This window comes from Dicentrarchus labrax, unplaced genomic scaffold (assembly GCF_905237075.1).
Source record: "Dicentrarchus labrax unplaced genomic scaffold, dlabrax2021, whole genome shotgun sequence".
NCBI lineage: Eukaryota > Metazoa > Chordata > Actinopteri > Moronidae > Dicentrarchus > Dicentrarchus labrax.
The window spans coordinates 7,304,978-7,322,197 of record NW_026136715.1 but is presented as its reverse complement, the minus strand read 5'-3'; the positions used below and the strand labels follow the sequence as shown (position 1 = coordinate 7,322,197).

At 37.8% G+C, this 17,220-nt stretch overlaps 2 protein-coding genes across 3 annotated transcripts; both read right to left on the bottom strand.

Moving 5' to 3' along the window:
- Nucleotides 1-2,442: 2,442 nt before the first annotated feature.
- On the bottom strand, nt 2,443-10,309 carry LOC127377492 (solute carrier family 17 member 9). Of its 2 annotated transcripts, none has more exons than XM_051425402.1 (13): nt 10,059-10,309; nt 8,905-9,162; nt 8,624-8,763; nt 7,858-7,957; nt 7,567-7,691; nt 7,048-7,144; nt 6,485-6,581; nt 6,250-6,337; nt 6,107-6,141; nt 5,487-5,602; nt 4,714-4,769; nt 4,602-4,631; nt 2,443-4,459 (listed from the first exon to the last, which is right to left on the bottom strand). In XM_051425402.1, exons 1-13 carry the CDS (start codon nt 10,181-10,183, stop codon nt 4,290-4,292), a joined length of 1,437 nt encoding a protein of 478 aa, XP_051281362.1. In that variant the 5' UTR covers nt 10,184-10,309; the 3' UTR covers nt 2,443-4,289. The 2 variants fall into 2 exon arrangements, with proteins under 2 accessions (XP_051281362.1, XP_051281363.1); XM_051425403.1 differs by having other exon boundaries at nt 8,905-9,102; nt 10,059-10,291.
- Nucleotides 10,310-10,516: 207 nt separating this feature from the next.
- LOC127377493 (glucose-induced degradation protein 8-B homolog) lies at nt 10,517-14,653 on the bottom strand. The gene is made up of 5 exons (XM_051425404.1): nt 14,475-14,653; nt 14,024-14,152; nt 13,702-13,898; nt 13,175-13,372; nt 10,517-12,203 (listed from the first exon to the last, which is right to left on the bottom strand). The coding sequence occupies exons 2-5, from the start codon at nt 14,142-14,144 to the stop codon at nt 12,030-12,032; spliced, it is 690 nt and encodes a 229-aa protein (XP_051281364.1). The 5' UTR covers nt 14,145-14,152; nt 14,475-14,653; the 3' UTR covers nt 10,517-12,029.
- Nucleotides 14,654-17,220: the final 2,567 nt, after the last annotated feature.

The following is a 17,220-nucleotide window of genomic DNA, read 5'->3' as shown; positions in this document are numbered from 1 at the left end:
TTAAATTAAAGTTTCAGCAAGAACTTTTCTTGTTATTTATACTGAAATAAGGAAAATGGTTAAAATTGGTTGCCAGAACTTTTTCTACAATTACAGTAAAAAGGATATTAAGACTGTTTATTATAAGTTTTATTCCATATTTTACCATATTAATACGATTTCTTTCCAAAATTCTGTATAAATAAACGTTTTGCCATGAGATAGGACTGTGTTTAACCTATTTAGAGTTTACAGTCTTTTACCCTCACTCTCTTATAAATAAGTTCTTACCATCAAAAGAAACAGTTTTATATGAAAACACCAGCTGAATAAAAAAGGTTTTTGCCACTGAGTTTTGAGATATGATGGTGGTTTTCTAGTGTAATTTATAGGTTGTAATATAAAAATAATACTTTATTCTGTATAAATTAATTTAAACTGCTGCATAATAAATATAAAGGTTTTGCCATAAGATATGACTGTTTTATTGTTACAGAAACTGTATTTAAACTATTTAGAGTTTTATTTTTATAGTCTTTTACTGTAAAATCTACAGACATTTTTATGGCGTACAGCAGTTGTGTAGATAAATCCCTGTTGTGAAGTCTGATAAAGTGCCTCGAGTGATGTCACTCAGTTAAGGTACAAGTCCAATTTCCTCATTTTGTTTCTGTCCACTTTGAATAAAGTTATATTTTCTGGTGGTTGTTAAGAAATGGTCTCTTCTCTCTGCAGGGATCCTTTCCACAATGTTGTAGGAAAACAATCTGAACCTCTCAGTGGACAAAACAAGCTTTTTTTTTTAAGTGAAAGACAAAAATGAAGACAAAACACAACACAGATCACGTAACAACAAGATAACCTCACAAGAAAACACAAAAAGAAGAGAAAAGACAATTGGACTAAAAGGGCAAGATAAATAACTTGAAGGTTCATAGGATCAATAATTCTAATAATTTAACAGACAGTATCAATAAGTTTAGGGAACTAAAATATACATATTTGGTTGAGCGTATTTATAACTATATATAGTCCCACTCTTCACTAGAGTTTATATTATGATGTTCTAATTTGCAAAACAACCACTTTTAGTGAACATACTTTGACGTTGTTGCAGCCATTTTTGTATCTCTGTGTATTAAAGGTTTATTTCCACCAAACCAGCGTTGTTGAAGACAAAGTCGAGATTAATTTTATTTCTTTATTTCCATTGTTTCACTCTGATATACTGGTACTCTAGTATATTCATATAGAACCTTTAATTCTCATTTGTTAGACATTTTAAGGCTACTTTAATGAGGTTTACCTTTAAAGGGTATGAAACATAAACACAACAAAATAATAAACAATCTTTAAATTGTCTTTATTTTTACATAACCTAATATTAAAGAAGTCTATGACTAAATTGTTGTTCATTCTTCATAACCTTTTTCCCATCTGAATGCTTAATTGTGGTTAGTAATTAAGTTCATTTAATGTCCTTTCATGGAAACATCTTATATTTTCAGAGATAATTATATGTATAATTATATATTATATTTTTTACACATCAACAAACATCACAACACAGAAACATATGGAGGTAGTGATGGATGCACTCATTCCTTCAAACCACAAGGTGGCCTCTTTTTTCCCAGATATGAATTTTTATTATGATCAGAAAAATCTGTTTTAACATTTTTGCCCCTTCAAACAAATCTCCTCAAATAATATTTTAATACTTGACCTTTTTAGTATCACCTTTTATAAAAACACAATTTAATTTTGTTTGTTTTTTATAATAAAACCATTTCTTCCTCTCAGAAAACACACAGATGACAGTAACACTGACAGTCATTACTGCCTGTAGACAACATGTGAGCTAATGTATTGAACATATTTTATATATTTTTAAATACACGTTTACTTTCTTCATCTTTAATAAATATGTAGTGTGCACATACATCCTCCTCCTTCAATATTTCAGAAGTAGATTGTGGTTATACTTCATTATCCAGTTCTCAGTACCAGTGATATTAAACATCCACAGCCTGCAGCTTTATATCTTTATTATGAATGTGACCTCTGATAATAAGCAGTTTTATTACTATTTATTTTATCATTATAATGTTACTAATAGTTATTTCAATATTTTTCCATGTTATTGAGAGAATAAGATTCAAATATCATTACATTTCGTATACTTGTGTAACTGGACAGTTATTTACTAGTACTACTTGATGATTGGGTACATTTTCTTTTATAGCAAATATGATCTGTATGTACATGTTATATGTGAAATATGTGTTCTTACTATTGTGTTTTGTTGAGTGTTTCTACATTAAGAATTAGATTTACAGACAGTGCTGACAATCAATGAACGGCTGAAGATTGTAGCCGACCGGCCGTCAGTTTGGTGGATCAATAGAATTCAATTTATAACTTAAAACCTTTCACCCATTTAAAGAAACACACAAAGAAACATTATTTTGTTAAAAATAGTATTTTTGTGTCTTAAACAAGGTCATTCATTAACATCTTGACATATTATGTGACAGTTTACAAACACAATCCATAGATAAACTTTACAATACCGTAAAAACTGAACCACTCTCTCTAAAAAAAAAAAAAAGAGTGTTCAGTTGAATAAATATGTATAATAATGTGATTATAAATAAACATACCAGAGCTACATTAAAATATTTTAAGTCAAGTGTGAAGCCGCTTCAAGCAAACTGCATGTCATGACACGAGATTGTTTCCAACCTGGTGTATTAATGCCACTGCACTTTTGAACATTTCGGCTAATATCAAACCAAACACAGGACTAACAGATAATATAATAAAATATAATAAAAAACAAACTTGTTTACTGTAAGTGAGGAATCTTAACAGTAGACGTTCAGTCAAAACTTCTATGGCAAACGGTGGCATGATGGGCAAAGTCTGGTCTCTGATGAGTAAAGTTTTTCTTATTGTCAACAAATTCCAGGAAACGCCGTTTGTTTAAATATCAGCCTGCTACGTAGTCCCGTTAACAGGATTCAACAACAGGCGGGCACTGAATAGGGTCGGACTACCCTACTGTATTTGAACGTCATAATGGTGGAGAGCCTAATATGTTCTGAGGTGGTACGCGGTGTAAAACGTTGCACTAGAGCACCAAATCTACAGCAGAAAACATTCCCAAACAAACATTTTTTTTACTTCTGTTTGAGGTACGTTTATTATAAACTACAGCACTTGGCTTTTTACATGAAATGGTTTAGCCTTTTTAAAAAGTAAAGTATGTAAACTGGTCGAGGCAGACGGCCTCTTCTGCCTCTTAAGAGGAAGTTTTTCCTTATCACTGCTGCCAAGTGTTTACTCATGGTGGTAATTGTTGGGTCTTTCTACATCTAGAACGGTGATTTGCTGCTATACAAATACAATTGAATTGAACCTAACAACGAATAACTCAACAGAGATTCTTTACCTCGTCTCAGTTTGCCCTGGTATAGAGTTAAATTATAGGCTATAATATAATTAATCTCTTAACGAGTGGCATTGTACAGTCACCAGCAGCTCGCATGTAGTCATTAATGTAAACATTTCTGTGTGTAAATCAGAATTTCATATGTCATACACATTTGCACAATGCAGTCACATTTAGCAGACAGTGTCTTTTCTCAGGTCACATTATAAGATTACATTACACCAGCCCCCAGGTCTCTGCACCAGGTTTAACCGTCACTTATAGAACCAACTTTAAGTTACTGCAGGTTGTCGATAAATCATTTCATGGCTCAGTGCCTGAATACATTTCTGACCTACTTCTTCCATGTGAACCCCTCAGGTCTCTTACGTCATCCGAAACAGGTCAGCTAACTGTCCCCAGAGTCAGAACAAAACATGGTGAGGCTGCATTTAGTCACTAATCTGAACAGAGACTGTTTGTAGTATTAAAAACAGGCTTTTATGTTCATTACTGCCTTTTAATTAAAACTGCATTCGCTGTTAAATTTTCACAAACTAGGTCTTGCCCCCTCTCTTACTTGTGTCTTTGTCCTTATGTAAAGCACCTAGAGTTGCCTGTGTGTGTATGTGTGTGTGTGTGTGTGTGTGTGTGTGTGTGTGTGTGTGTGTGTGTGTGTGTGTGTGTGTGTGAAATGTGCTTTATAAATAAACTTGCCTTACAGTAAACACAACAGAACTAAAACTTGCCTGGAATATTCAGGTTCCTTCATTTTCAAGAGGAAGTCTGCAGTACTTCCACTTTTATTTATACTACGGATAGAGATTTAAATATAATGCCCTGTCTCCCAGATCGGATACAGACAAAAGGGTCTGGGTCAAATCACAATAACCTGGCTGTAATCTTCCACGTCGACACGCTGACCACCTCCAAAGATGAGGAAAATCCCAAGGCCTGTGGCATTTACTAAAATGATGAGGGAGAACACGGTGGCCCACGACAGCGTGACCTCAATCAGGTAACCCGACAGCGAGACCAACACCAGTCCTGCAACACACACCAAGCAAAAGGACAGGAGGCATTTGAGATCAGTGCCAGCAGTAACTCATTTAGACTTTTAAATTCCAGATAAGATAGTTAAATTTCCTAAACACAGCATGAAAAAATAATAAACCTCTTGGATACATACCCATAAAAGCACCCAGCATATTCATGAAACCTGGTGCAGAAACAGAAACGTGATTAAATGTCTATCAACAACAACTCAGATGAAAGTGAAATGTCGGCTGATAGAAACTCACCATAGAGGGCACCGGCACGCGATGGGGTGAGATCCTGTACGTTCACTGACACACCACTGAAACACATTGAATACATACATAATACATAAACAGCAGAATCTACATCTACAGCACACTGAACCTAACTATAAAAATAGGGACTGGATGTGAAGGATAAGTCTGGTGATATTCTTTATTATATCTAACACAATCCTATGTGACTGTATAAAGTGAGGGAGCCATAACAGTAACTTTCCTTCCCACCTGGAGGGGTTGAAGACTCAGAGAACTACAGGTGGACGCTGAGGTAGAGGTGGGGGCTTTTGAAATGCTGTATGAACGGCAGCAAGGACTGAGCAGAGCACTGACAGCTTCAGCCACCACCACCATGAATTAAAGGTTGTGTGCTGAGAGGCATTGTGACACGTAGGTGTACTGGTAGAGTTGCTAAAAAGGCTTTGCTACATATTACACAAAAACTTGTCTTTTCACTATAATGCAGACAAACTACTTCCCCCTGATTTGTGCAACCATGTGGTTTGTTTTTCTTATGTTAAACACTTAAAGCCTACTGTGTTGTGAGTAAAATGCTATAGAAATAAAGTTGTGTTGAGAGTAACTAACACATTCTTTCCGTCTTTACACTAGAATACGTTGACAATAACAGAAATAAAGAATAAGGTGAGTATTATCCTTTAAATATTGACTGAAGCTCAACTGGACAAATCTTTCATTCCTGGTTATTACTTAAGGTTGAGCAAATATCTTAAACACACAACAATAATCGGACATACCAGCTGGTGAAGGTGGATAAACATATAGCAGCAGAGACGAAAATCACAGCGGAGGGAAATGTGACAGCTCCAGACAGAAGCATGATAAATATACTCGATACGCCCATGGCAAAGAACTGAGGAGAGAGAGAGAGAGAGAGAGAGAGAGAGAGAGAGAGAGAGAGAGAGAGAGAGAGAGAGAGAGAGAGAGAGAGAGAGACATGTAGGTGAGACATTTAAAAGGCACAGTCCATTATATAAAAGTTTAAAACTTGTTGCCACAAAGCTTGAACTTTATATGACTTTCAGCTCCATTAAGGTTCGTATTGATTCAGACTAATAAGAGATTAAAACTGACGCAGTTGGATTTCACTATTAAGCAATGAGTCAAACTTTTCCATTATACAGTATAACTACGTACTTTAATTGACCAGAACAATTACTTGTTACAGTTCTTGTACATCTCTTGCCTTGAGTAGGCTTTAAGGCTTGTAATTACATGTTTGAAACAAGCACAGAAATTCCAACAACCTAAGCAGCGAGCAACCTTTGCACCACACAGACAGTGTTTAACCACTTAGAAACACAACTGTGGTGAACGATTGTACAATCACAACTGTTTTTTTTTTTTTAACACTTACCTGCATTATCTTTCTCACAGTTACTACACCATATCCTACAGAAAAAGAAAACACAAGATGTTTTGGTGAACATGTTGTTTTTAATGAAAGATACAGTTACTGACCTAAAAGACAATAAAGGAATAATGACACTATTTTAATACCTTGGTTGATAAGAAAATCTGAAACATATCCTCCACCAAGTGCTGATGGGATTGCAGCAAGCCATGGAATTACATTATACACCCATCCCTGCAGGAACAGACAAGTTAGTGGGTACATTAACCTGTTTTTCTTATGGCATTTAAATGATGAGCATCTCTGAAGTCTTAGTCTGAGAGTGTCACATTGAACGTGTTTATAGCCTTAATAAAAACATAGGCTGGAGTGAACAAATACCTTGGCATGTGGAAAGGATTCTTTGAAGTATGTTGGCAACCATGACAGTAAAGTGTAGGAGGTGCTGCACATGCACATGTGAGCAAACACCATGGCCCTGTTGAAAGAAGACGACAAAGACGGAGAGACAGGTTAGGCTGGAAACTCAAACAAGAATGCAGTGTTGTAGTCCAAGACAAGTCCAAGACCAGGACTAGTCCAAGTCAAGACAGAGTCCACATGAGAGAATTAGGATTGACAAACAGGCATACGCTTGAAAGTGACGTTCATTAGTAACCATGGTTACCACGTGGCCCATAAGGATTTTGAATTGAACTGAAACCCGTTTTCTGAACAACGGTGCTACATCAGTGGCTTTGTTTTGAAGGATGAGGTTACTTTAGAAAAAAACACAACAATAACATTGCTGAACTCGAACTAGAAAATTCGGTGAGTCCAATCCGGCCAAGTCCGAAACGAGTCAGAGACAATAGAAAATAAAGCTTTGAGACTGGACTCGAGTATTACAGCACTGCAGGAACTGTATGAATAAACATTGAAGAATTAAAGAATATAAACTGTACCAGACGGGTGGCTTCTTAAAAAGACTGAGCCAGCGTTTTCTTGACACACTCAATTGTGAGTCATTACTCAATTTCATCTGCTTGGGGACAACTTCGCCTGAAACACACAGTGAACATTATAATTATATATTAAATACATTACTTTGACACTGTTGATCATTTTGCAACATAGTACGAATAATACTCAAAGTGCAGCTGAGGCTGATTCGAATGTCTTTAGTTTTGCAGATGTTTGGTCATAAACAAAAGCATTGGACAAATTAATTTTGACCTGATGATGGCGCTAGATGAAAACTTAAAAGGACCAGTGTGTAGGATTTAGGGGCATCTAGCGGTGAAGTTTCCGATTGCAACTAACTGAACACCACCGGTATCTGTATTTGACGACCTTGCCATCCAGTAGCTGAAAGAGGCAGAGCTAAGGAAGGCTCATTCAGCTTTCTCCATACTGACTAGGTGACAACCTATGGTCATGGTTATTCATGGATGCATGAGTGACTAGTGCAATAGTTACCGTACCTTTTAGGAAACACTGCCAGACAACGAGCGCCCAGAGTCCGGACAGGAAACCAGTACTGTAGAACATGCTTTCCCAGCCGTACTCATCCAGCATCACAGACCCCATCCCACCTGCTAGCAATGTCCTGAAAGAGCAAAACATAAAAGATGTCACAAGGGATAGATGGTGTGTTTCATGTGAGGATTTGTGTGTGTGTGTGTGTGTGTGTGTGTGTGTGTGTGTGTGTGTGTGTGTGTGTGTGTGTGTGTGTGTGTGTGTGTGTGTGTGTGTGTGTGTGTGTGTTAACATACCCAAGATGGCTACCGCTGTGCATGGTGCTCATTAAAAACCCTCTCTCGCCTTCCCCTACACGCTGTGAGCAAAGACTGGCCAGAGACGGGAAAAAAACCCCTATAAGACATCATAAGATATGTGATATCTGTGAGCTTGGACAGTTCGGACATCACTGATTCAATTTATTCATATTTCCTGCAGCACTGGAGCTTTTATTTTTATGTTTTTTAATATATTTTTAAGCTTTTTGCCTTTTATTGACAGGACAGTTGAAGATAGACAAGAAAGGGAGAGAGAGAGAGAGAGAGAGAGAGAGAGAGAGAGAGAGAGAGAGATGACACTCAGGTAGCCCACCTGGCAGAGCTACCGTCACTACCTGTGGAGCTTTTATTTCAGACAATGTTATTTGAATACATTTTGAAAAATATTCTTAAAATGATACAGCATGTAACTCCATTAAATCACAACTTGTTATTTTTTTTACACTTAATACGGTAAAATGAATAATGGATTAATTTGTGAGCTGTAGAAGTGCTGGTGGGTAGATTTTGTTTCTTTTGCACAGGACCAGGCTAACTGTTCCCCCGTGTTTCCAGACTTTATGCTGAGCTAAACTAAGCTTACTGGTTGCTGACTTTAGCCTTATCATTAGTGTACAGAAATGAGAGTGGCATCAATCTTCTCATCTAACTCTTGGCAAGAAAGTGAACACACGTATACCCAAAAATGTTGGACTACTCCTTTAAGTGCTTATTTCAATAGTGTGACTAGAACAGTGCTCACCCTGCAGTAGTCCCATGAGGAATCTGGCCATCGCCATGAGGGCGAGGGTGTGAGAGCCTAGATGGGCCAGAAGAGGAGTACCAGCTGTGATCAGACCCCAGGAGGCCGCAGAGATGAACAGGACACGCTCTCCTCCCACTCTAATACAACAGCAAACATTATAGAGTTAGATCCTGAAACTCTAAACCTAACTCAATAATAAATGTTTCATGGAAGATTTGAGCTCGTCGTTCACACAGAGCCTTGTGAAGACGTGCTACGATGCCAGCTGAATTGCTCACTTGTCACTGGCATGTCCTCCCAGGATCTGTGTGAAACAGTAACCCCAGAAGAATCCACCCAGAACCAGTCCAGAATCGATCTTATTCCAGTGAAAAGTGGCGGCCATCGACACTGCACAGATTGGCATGGCCATCCTGGCACAGTAGAGGAGGCAGGTGCCCATAAACAGCGTCAGGATCCATTTTCGAGCCAGAGGTCTATAAGCGTGAAGGGGAAACTGTTTGTACTTAATGACAACATAATGTGTGTAGTAACAACTGTACACACACACACACACACACACACACACACACACACACACACACACACACACACACACACACACACACACATTTTAGTACACTGAAATAATAATAATAATAATAATAATAATAATACACTTTAGAAACTAATGAAACAATATTGCGTGTACTTACAAAATGAACTAAAATAAAACAAGTGTAACACTGGGATTTCTACATGATTGTGTATCAACTGTGGTCACACAGTGTTTGTATTGTAAAACCTTATCTGATTGTCTTAAAACTTGCCCCAGACAAATAGCCCCCATGTTATTGTTTTTAAAAAACTAAAACCAACAACAAAACTAATAAAAACAAAACTCAAAGTTAAAAATAAAACTAAACTGAAACTGAAACTGAATAAAAAACAAAACTTAAAAACAAAATAAAAATAAAACATACATATAAATAAAATACAAAACTATAATAACTCTGGTCTGGACCAACAATGCCATCCACAGAGCAGCACCACCGGCATGACTAAACAAATAACTTAATTCCAGGGAAGCAAGTGTGCGGCAATATTTGCCTCTGCCGTTCTGGTAAATGCACATTACATATTATGGTTGCCCAGTCAGCAAAACCGGGTTTACAATCCACTCATTTTAAGAAATCATGAACCGTGTAATCAGAGGCGGGAAGATGGGAAATGTCTGTACTTTTGACTTACATTTGACACATTACACTGTAGTAATTCAGCTCTGACGGAGAACTCTGAACATGTTTTCTCAACAAGTGACAGACTTTGAATGGAAAATCAGAAAGTGTGAAGGTGAAACCAGTTGAGAACCACTGACTTAGACTCTTACTAGCAGTAGGAAGGTGTAAAACTAAATCTCAGCATTGTGATCTAAATCTTGTGCAGTTCTTACCTGGGCCACAGTTTCTGGTCTTCCGGCTCCTCTTCGGTAGAATCACCGGCTGTACAAACCTCCGGCTCCAACAGAGGACTACTGAAGTCATTCCTACTATCTCTTGATGTGTGCTCGTCAGCCATTCAGAGAACACTGGTTTCTCCTCGGTCGTATGTGCAACTCTGCCGCGCTGAGAGGTGGTGTGCTTCAGCTGTACCTATTATCCTCAGGCAGACGTGCCAAACAGGTAAAACTTGTTGGGACAAAACTCAGAGAGAACTTGCTCGTGATTTGCAAGACTGACAGCAGAGGTCTGAGCGGTGGTGGTTTTCCTGGGTAATAGTTTGCATAGGCCCATATTTAAAAAGGACATAAGTATATTTGTTCTATTGAAAAATGCTTCATTAGTTTAAAAATAAAATAAACTCTTATATACCAAATATCAGTGGAACATCACAACAACAAAAAAACAGCTCTTGTATGGTTCACAAAAGTTTTGTTTATTTTAATAATTGCAAATCTGATCTTAAAAATGTTGAATAATAAAAGGGATGTGAGCACTCTGGGTCTCAGTATTTGACAAAGCCAATATCTATAAAGACAATACAACCTTAAAAGAAATTAAGGATGGACAACTAGCAGCAAGTTTGTTTTTTTTTTTTTATAAAAAGTAAACAAACCAAATAAAATAAAACAAGCACAAGTGCCTTTCCCCATTGAAAAAAAAGAAGATAAACTTACATGCAGTTGAATTGAAAATACTGATAAGTGGCAAAATGGACAGGAAGTTCTGTGACTGTTTTTAAAATGCCTGCTTTTGATCATTGTTAATTGCAAAAACAAAGCCAATGAACAGAAGAATAGGTCTGAATAGATTTTAATTATATGAGTTCTCTAACTAGAGAGTTGTAGTATTTGGCCCCCGTCACTCATTCGCATTTCTTTATCGGAGCAGCCCTTTCTCTCGAGCAGCGTATAAATCCCCCTTCCGGGGGGCAGAACGTTATCCTGACCTCAACCCCTTTTAACATAAAACCCATCCACAACCGTTTGGAGCATGTTTTGGGGGCCGTGCATTCTTTAGACTCAGAAAAAAAGGTGTTAAACTCAGTCAGAAAGCCATCTCTGATTTCAACCCGTCAGTCAGGACTTATTTCAACCCTCTCAAACACTCAAGAAATGATCATTTTGCAAAGGCAGTTCATCCCATAGACATACTGTAAAGGTACAATCAAATTTCAAAAAGTGTAGAAAGCAAGTGATACTAAACAAAAATCGATGAAATGTTATATTAATTAAAACTATATTACATTAATAAAGTGTGTCTTTCCATTTAATTGAAAAATACTCACATTTTTGTGTATGAAATTTAAATTTATTTCTGATCTAGACTCTTGCAGTGTGTCATCTCAGTCTAAACACATCTTCACTTATAAAAAGGGCGATTGTGTGCCTGCTGTTTCAAAGTTTAAACCTTTACAGCTGTACTCCCCTCCATCCTGTGGAACCAAGCTTTGGGCTCCACACACACACACACACATACACACACACACACACACACACACACACACACACACACACACACACACACACACACAAGCTACAGTATTAACAATGTTCATTTAAACCATCAACTCTCTTTCTGGCAAAATAAAGTCTTGGTTGGGGACAACGGTCACAATAAATAATACTATTGGCTTAGGCTTTAGAAAGACAAAATATAAAACAGCAATTTGAGTTTTCTTGTCTCCAAGATCTATCTAAAAATCCAGGATTCAGTATTTAAACTAAATAATTTCTGTCAATTTGCAAATACAGCAATTTACAGTTTGCACAATGAGTTAAGTCTTAACCTCTCATGAATGAAACATGAAAAAAAAAAAACAACGTAGCATTTGTTTATACATATATGTTACCTGGTTGTCACACAGTCACTGACTGATCATAAATTAAGGGGACGTGGAAGGTGGTTGTTCTTGTCTGTTATCTTCACTTGGGGTCCTCGATGGTGCCCGTGCTAAGGTCAGTCATTTTGGGGTATTTCACCTTCTTCTGGTCCAGCTCATTCTGTGCCCACAGCAGCAACTTCAGGAGTTTAGCCAGTTTGGGCGTCGACTCTCTGTTTTCATAGTCCAGCACAGCTTGGTTCACCTCACTCCACACCTGTGCATCAATATATGTGTTACAGTCAAAACAGAAATAAACAAATAGTAGTGGTCTGACACACACTCTGCCACAACAAGCAGGATTTCAGTCGCCTGGTGCGTTCACACCTAAGTGGTTTGTTTCAGTTTAAATAAACTCTGTTTGATTTAGATCGTTTAGTTCGGTGTAAAAGCTGCCAAATAACCAGCTGACACGGAGGGTCTCGGTCCACTTCCACCTTTTCAGAGTCCTACTACTAAATCCATCTGCTGATTCTGCACCGTTCACACTGTCTATAAACAAACAGTCTTTATGAGCATGGAATATGTTTATGTAAATCATCTGGTAAACATGGTAGCATGTGTGCACGTTATCACAGGAGTGCAGTGAGTTCCTGATACATAAAATGAAGCAGTCAAATGAAGCTATAACAGCAGTGTGTCCTGTTTGTATCCTACTCCATGTACTTTTAGAAGTCTATTAAAAAGTGTATGACATAGCAACTCCACAATAATAACCTTTCCTGTAGTGCGGCTGTACAAGAAGCTTCTTTTCTTTCCTTTTCTGTGTTTGTCATAATTAATAACGTGCTGTTTATTTGGAGTCTAATAATACATAACAAATGCTCATAATCAGTTTTTTCTTCATCTTCATCGTCTCTTTTTGAACATAAATGTATAAATATGAAGCACAGTCACTGGGATTTCCCCACGTGGGTCCATGTAATGCTGTTGAAGCAGGACGACACCTAAACTGTCACGCTTACAACTCTTGACCTGTTTGTAAAAAGTTAGTGTGCACAACGTGGACCAGAACTACAAAAGGCAGAGGACCTCAGGTACAAACAGGACAAAAGAAAGGTAGTTTGTATTGTAATATTACAGGATTAAAAGGCAGCAGGTGTGAAAAACACACTTTTTCCCCAGTGAAATAGTGTAGTGAAATAACATTTTAGTCTGTTTATCAGGCCCGGACATAAACCAGCCTACCTTTTGTCGTTGCATCATGTTAAGCAGGTCTCCGAAGGGTGACTCCTCTGGGTTGTCAAAGGCCAGAAGGGCTAATGTTCTCTCCATCTCTGTCAGACACTCGCGGCTCTCCTCCCCCTGCTCGGCCAGCTGTGTCTGGGCAAACTCCAGCGCTGACTCAGTCTCCCTTAGCCTGATTAACTCAATCAAATGTTGCTGCTGCAAGAGGGGGGGATGGAAGTACAAGCAGTGAATGTTTAAGTTCACACTTTATCTAGTATCACAATATTTTCCTGATGAACCAGAAGAGATGACAAGAACATGATCTGACAGCCTGGTTATTACCTACAGGGGATGGACGGGGGTTAAATGTTTATTTAGATTGTAACAGTTCTCTTCATCACTTCCAAAGTTTGTAAAGTTCACCCCATAAACTTCAGGCTCTTCTGTCTACAACTAACATGACGATGAAGTACTTTCTAGTTCACAGAGGAACAGACTAAAATCAGAACTACTGATTCGGATTACAAAGATCTGCGCACACGTACCTGCAGATGAAAATACAAGTATCGATTGGTGTCAAGCAGCTCCGGGTGTAAGCTGTTGATGAGTGCAATAGCTTCCTGTATCTGTCCCTTCAGGATCATCTCTCTAATCTTTATCCGTTCATCCAAAGAGTCCAGGTCCACACTTGGCTCGATCCCAGACTCCATCCGAAACTTCTCCGCAGCCTCTTTGAATCCCTCTTGAAACAGATGTGAAACAGGCAGAGACACAGATGTTAATTTACTTATTTTTTTTAAGACTTGTACAAAAGTTATATTATATATTTAAGCTCACAGTCACTGCTGTCAACCTCACACGCCTCACCTGTCACCAGGTAATTCATAATGAGCCGATTCATATCCGCCCTCTGTATATGAACATTGTTTAATTTGTCCATCCACTCTTCTTTCGTGATGTCTTCTGGCTTTTCAGCATAACTCATCATTGGGGATCCTGGAAAGCGGAAAAGCCAATGGAAAATACAGTGAGCAAGACTGACACAGCTCGGCCACAGTTTGTACCTGCACGACGAGCAACGCTACAACCGCGCAGAGACATCGATATTAAACGTTGAGCGTCGACACGGACGACAAAAAAAAAAAATCACAAATTTAACAACAAAACAACAGACGTTATGTTTCTACGTTTAAATCTCGTCTGAGGGTTTGCTAGGGTCACGAAGAAATGATTCAGAGGCTTTCAAAACAAACCCGTTTCCTCCCGGGCAGCAGCCCCGGCTAGCTAGCAGCAGCCTGTGTGCGTTTACACAACTCACCGTGCAAACACAAGCTCCGGCGATTATCCTCTCTGGCGGGCGGAGACAAGACAATGACGAAAAAAAGGGACAACTCCGCCGTCCCGTCTGTGTTTTTATTTTTGTATCTTATATGATTTAAGGAGTGTTTAAATCGTAAAACAGCGGGGGCACACAGGCAAGCTGTTTTTTTTTTTTTTTTTTTTTTTTTTTTTCGCGGCTAGCCAACTCGCCGAGGCTAACGTGCTAACCTCGCGATAAGCAACGTCACTCTCGGCGAGCTCTGCGATTGGCCGGGGCGGTGACGTCACGGTTGCCGAGGAACAGTGAGAGCGGCGAGATCTTGAAATCTGTGACGTGAGGATGTGTTTGTTTGTGTTGTTTACACCCTTTCTGTCCAAATATGTTGTTTGTTTGTGTTGTTTACACCCTTTCTGTCCAAATATGTTATCTGTTTGTCTCTCTATACACGCTTATAGGGAAGGATATGAATTGAAATGGAGATGTATAACGAATGTGGTGCAAATAGTAGAGAAGAGTTCAAATACAGTAATATAATCGTAAAATAAACATACATTAATAACATTACGAGCACTGAATTATTCTGTAATTATTCAATCATTCCTTGTAATTGTCTATTACATCTATATTAATCTTAAACTCATTGCTATTTAATTTTCTGTCACTGTGGAATATGTTTACACTTATATTTACTTTGTGTATAGGCTCTTATTATATTTCCATTTTTATTTTTATCCTTATTTTTATTGATTTATATACCTGTACATACATTTCTATTCTGTATATTGTGTTAGATATTGTAAATATAAGTATTATTTCTATTCTTTACCATGTGTGAGTTGATCAACTCTAACAAACAGGGATTAATAAAGTATTTCTGATTCTTACAGGTGAAGTAAATAACATTGATTATGTGCGTGTCATGGCCCCTATCAGTGGGTGGGATATATTAGGCAGCAAGTGAACATTTGGACCTCAAAGCTGATGTGTTAGAAGCGGGAAAAATGTGCAACGTGAGGATTTGAGCGACTTTGACAAGGGGCCAAATTGTGATGGCTAGACGACTGGGTCAGAGCATCTCCAAACCTGCAGCTCTTGTGGGGCGTTCCCGGTCTGCAGAGGCCAGTACCTATTAAAAGTGGAATACAGTGTGCAAAACATATTTCAAACAGTGCATATGTGCAATTGTTACAAGGTAAGTTTGTGTAAAAAGATACAGGTTAAAGTTAAACAGTCTTAATTAGCAGAGGTGGGAGTGCTAAACACCTTGAACAGACATTTTACAGAAACCATCAGTACCAAATTATAAAATGATCAAATTAATAATTTCTCATTCATATGTTATTCAACAGAAGTAATATTTATACTGGTTTAAATAATCAATTTGAAAAATTACTGAGGAAGAGTTTTGTGCTAAAGGTTTTAAAAGCTCTGTTATAAAGGCAGGTTGAGTTCAGTGAGCCTGGGCTATTAATGAAAGTTTTACAGTATGTTTATGTGTGATTGACTGATTGATTGATTCACACTAGATAGATATAGACACTAAAGCAGTAGTTCCCAACCTGGGGGTCAGGACCCCTATTAGCAGTCGCCAAACATTCACACAGGGTCACAAGGCCTTCTTGATTTCAAGGGTTGTGAGAAAACTTTACAAATATACACAGTAGGCCTATATCTCATCATCTTGCAGTAAAATAGTATTCAGTTAAAGCAACCAAAGAGAAAATAGAACAAGCACTGAATTAAGTGTGTATGACTGTTTAAAACTAAATAAAAACACAATACAGACAAAGAATTGTATAAAAAGTTCCTAAAAATATGAGGAAAACAATCAATAATCCTTCAGTTATTGTGTTCACTATGTACAAATGATCAGTTGTTCTGTACTGTTATTTCTATACATTGAATATAATATGAGATATCCACAAAATATGTCATTTAATTAGGGGTCAGCAGTTTAGTCAATGATAGAAAAAGGTTGAGAACCTCAGCACTAAAGCAACATCAGCCAGGATCTCCACATTAAAAATCATAATGTTACATTTTCCTGACCAAAATGTCTCATTATGTTGGATACAGTGCTCTTTGTCTTAATTGCTATGCATCTTCTGTAAATCCTGCTAAAACAAAAATCTTCTCCTGGAAGAAGAAACTCAACATTTCTGCTTCAGACAACAAAAACAAATCAATTCTTCAATTGGATTTTTTTTTAAACAGATGGTTCCGCAAGTCAGTGAAAAACAAAATTAAATTCATCCTCAGTAACACCAACGCTGAACGCTGCTCTTGAGGAATACCTTTATATCTTGCCAACCTCTTAACTGAGCACACTGGGACCTTAAATTAAATATATACGGCTCTGTGTCGTAGTCTTCCTTTGATTTTGATAGTGTCTATGAGTTTATATCAAATCTCCCTCTTTCCACTGTTCCTTATGGATCTGTAATAGTTTGCTATGTGTCCCCTCACAGTCACCAGATCTTAATCCAGTTGGACATCTATGGGCAAGGCTGAATTAACCAATATTTACCATGCAAATTGGGCAACTGCCCCCGGGCCCCCGAGCAATCATACCTGGTCACTGCAAGCCTGAAAACATGCATTTTCAACTGTTAGTCCCATTTGTTTTACCTGTGACTTCTGTAAGGTAATGTCATGGTTTAACTGCCTATACACTGTTTGTCTGCTTAACATTGTTTTGTATTAAATGTAGAATATTTTAATTTCACCATTATTTCCCTGGTTA